The following is a 2,886-nucleotide window of genomic DNA, read 5'->3' as shown; positions in this document are numbered from 1 at the left end:
CACCATATGATCCAGTATTCCAGTAAAAACACTAATTTGAAAAGATATAGGCACCCTCTGTTTACTGCCAAGATATGGAAGCAATCCAAGTGTCAATTGATAGATGAGTGGATAAAGAAGGTGTGGTATATGCATAATGGAATATTACTCAGCCATGAAAAGAACAAAATCATGCCACAAAATCCACCATAACATGGTTGAGTAAGAGCATGTAATGCTAAGTGAAATAAGTCAGTCAGAGAAAGACAAAGACCGTATGATTTCACTCATATGTGGAATTTAGGCATCAAAACAAATGAACAAACAAAGAAAAGAAAGAGATAAAAAATAGACTCTTAAGTATAGGGAATTAGTAATTTCTAGAGGGGACGTGAGTGAGGAGATGGGTGAAATAGATAAAGGGGATTGAAAGTACACATGATGAACATTGATAAATGTATAGAATTGTTGAATCACATTGTATACCTAAAACTAATATAACACTGTGTGTTTATTGCACTTGAATAAAACAAGGAAAGACAATTAGAAAATGTTTTTCATTGTCTTATCCAGGGTAATACGATTCTATGACTTTTGGCCCCTCTTTGATTTTGTAGATTCACAGTCAACTGTCACCAGCTTCCTCAATGCATTCTTCATGTCCTTGTTCCGCAGGGTATAAACGAGAGGGTTAAGACTTGGAGTGATGATCGTGTAAAAGAGGGTGAGGAACTTTCCCTGGTCTTTGGAGGCACTGTTACCTGGTTGCAGGTACATGTAGATAATAGTTCCATAGAAGATGGACACGACAGTGAGATGAGATCCACAGGTATTAATTGCTTTTTGTTGGCCTTCTTTTGACTTTATTCTCAGCACAGCTTTGGCGATGTAGCCATAGGATATAAGAATAAGGCCGAGTGGTGTAAGGACAATGACAATGCCCAAAGCAAAAACAGACATTTCAACTGTTGTGGTGTCTATACATGCTATCTTGACCATAGCTGGCAACTCACACAAGAAATGGTCCAGAAGGTTGTTTCCACATCGAGGCAAATTCAGGGTGAGTGTACATAATAATACAGAATTGGCCAAACTAATGCTCCAGACTGTGATTATCATCTTGAGACAGAGATGTGGGTTCATGATTACCAAATAATGCAGGGGCTTACAAATAGCTGTGAAACGATCATAGGACATAACAGCGAGGAGGAGACACTCAGTGGAACCCAACCACATATAAACGTAGAGTTGAGTGACACAGCCCACATAGCTGATGGTCTTGTCAGGTCCCCACAAGTTAACGAGCATCTGAGGGATGATGCTGGTTGTGAAACATAGATCCAGGAAAGATAGGTTCCTGAGGAAAAAATACATCGGTGTGTGGAGATGGGAATCCAGGAGAGATGCAAGGATGATGGCCGTGTTACCCACCCACGTAATGAAGTAGAAGAGAGTGACAACTCCTGATAGGACCATCTCCAGTTTGGGATGGTCCGAGAAGCCGAGCAGAATAAAACCGTGCAGAGAAGTGTGATTGTTTTGGCCCATAGTCCTTCAGTGTCCAAATCGTAGAATGAGAAAAGCAGAAGGAGGTGAAGGAGGATGGGGATGAGGATGAGGAGGAGGAGCAGGAGGAGTAAGAGAAGGAGATGGAGGAGGAGAAATTGTCAGTACAGACCACATAACTAAAGGGAAAGAATTTATGCTAATAATTAAAAAAATAATGGGTGAGGGGCGCCTGGGTGGCGCAGTCGGTTAAGCGTCCGACTTCAGCCAGGTCACGATCTCGCGGTCCGTGAGTTCGAGCCCCGCGTCAGGCTCTGGGCTGATGGCTCGGAGCCTGGAGCCTGTTTCCGATTCTGTGTCTCCCTCTCTCTCTGCCCCTCCCCCGTTCATGCTCTGTCTCTCTCTGTCCCAAAAATAAAATAAAAAAAAAAATGGGTGAAAGTAAATATTATAGCCAAGTAATCTGGTATTTGTTGTAGATCATTTTATGGTGTTGGACTTAATATTATATTTTTATCTAGGTGAGCTTGGAGATATTACTCTTAAACTCAAGGTCTGAAAGTTTTCATATGTAAATATGCAAGTTTGAAAAGGGTCGGTTTCTAAAGTGATGTGACCCTCTGATTCTCTACCAATCTTGTTTGCTTGATATAATGAACACATTATTTTTCTGGTCAGCAAATTTACCTATAAAATGTAATTATTTTGCTAATGTCAGAATGAGGAAAATAGTGTTCCTCTTCTTAGTGAGTAGCACCACTGATGTCCTGGTTTCTCATGTAGGAGATATGGCCTTTTACTCCTGACATCTTTATGTCTCTCATCCCAATACCTAACTTATCGCCGAAATGGTAAATTTTAATGTAAGTTGTATTTTAAGTATATTCTCACTTTCAAGAAGCTTCCATAGTCACTACCCTAATCGAAATCACGATCATCTCTTTTCTAGATTTTCTAGATTTTCTAGACTTTTGTAGATTTTCTAGATTTAAATTTTTTTAACGTTTATTTATTTTTGAGACAGAGAGAGACAGAGCATGAATGGGGGGAGAGTCAGAGAGAGAGGGAAACACAGAATTAGAAGCAGACTCCAGGTTCTGAGCTGTCAGCACAGAGCCCGACGCGGGGCTAGAACTCACAGACTGCGAAATCACGACCTGAGCTAAAGCTGGACGCTTAACCAACTGGGCCACTCAGGCGCCCCTGTCTTCACTCCTTTCATCCAGACTTTTTTTTTTTTTGCTTACATTGTTACACGATTCAATAAAATCAGTCACATCATCCATGTTCTTTTAATTTGCTAGCCCCTTTCCGTTTCATTGAAGAAAAACCCCAATCCATGCTTGCATGGATCTGCACGAGGCCTCATGCTCATCTCAGAAGTTGCTTTATACACATGAC

At 40.9% G+C, this 2,886-nt stretch overlaps 1 protein-coding gene across 1 annotated transcript; it reads right to left on the bottom strand.

The window, feature by feature from the left end:
• Positions 1 to 564: 564 nt before the first annotated feature.
• On the bottom strand, positions 565 to 1,565 carry LOC125939325 (olfactory receptor 2W1-like). The gene has a single exon (XM_049654753.1). It carries the CDS (start codon positions 1,525 to 1,527, stop codon positions 565 to 567), a length of 963 nt encoding a protein of 320 aa, XP_049510710.1. The 5' UTR covers positions 1,528 to 1,565.
• Positions 1,566 to 2,886: the final 1,321 nt, after the last annotated feature.

The sequence above is a fragment of the Panthera uncia genome, assembly GCF_023721935.1.
Source record: "Panthera uncia isolate 11264 chromosome B2 unlocalized genomic scaffold, Puncia_PCG_1.0 HiC_scaffold_25, whole genome shotgun sequence".
Classification (NCBI taxonomy): Eukaryota; Metazoa; Chordata; class Mammalia; order Carnivora; family Felidae; genus Panthera; species Panthera uncia.
Note: the sequence above shows the minus strand (reverse complement) of the source record. Positions and strands in the feature narration are given on the sequence as shown.

Coding starts and splice junctions, on each gene's coding strand:
- LOC125939325 (XM_049654753.1), bottom strand. CDS start 1,527: ATGGGCCAAAACAATCACACTTCTCTGCACGGTTTTATTCTGCTCGGC.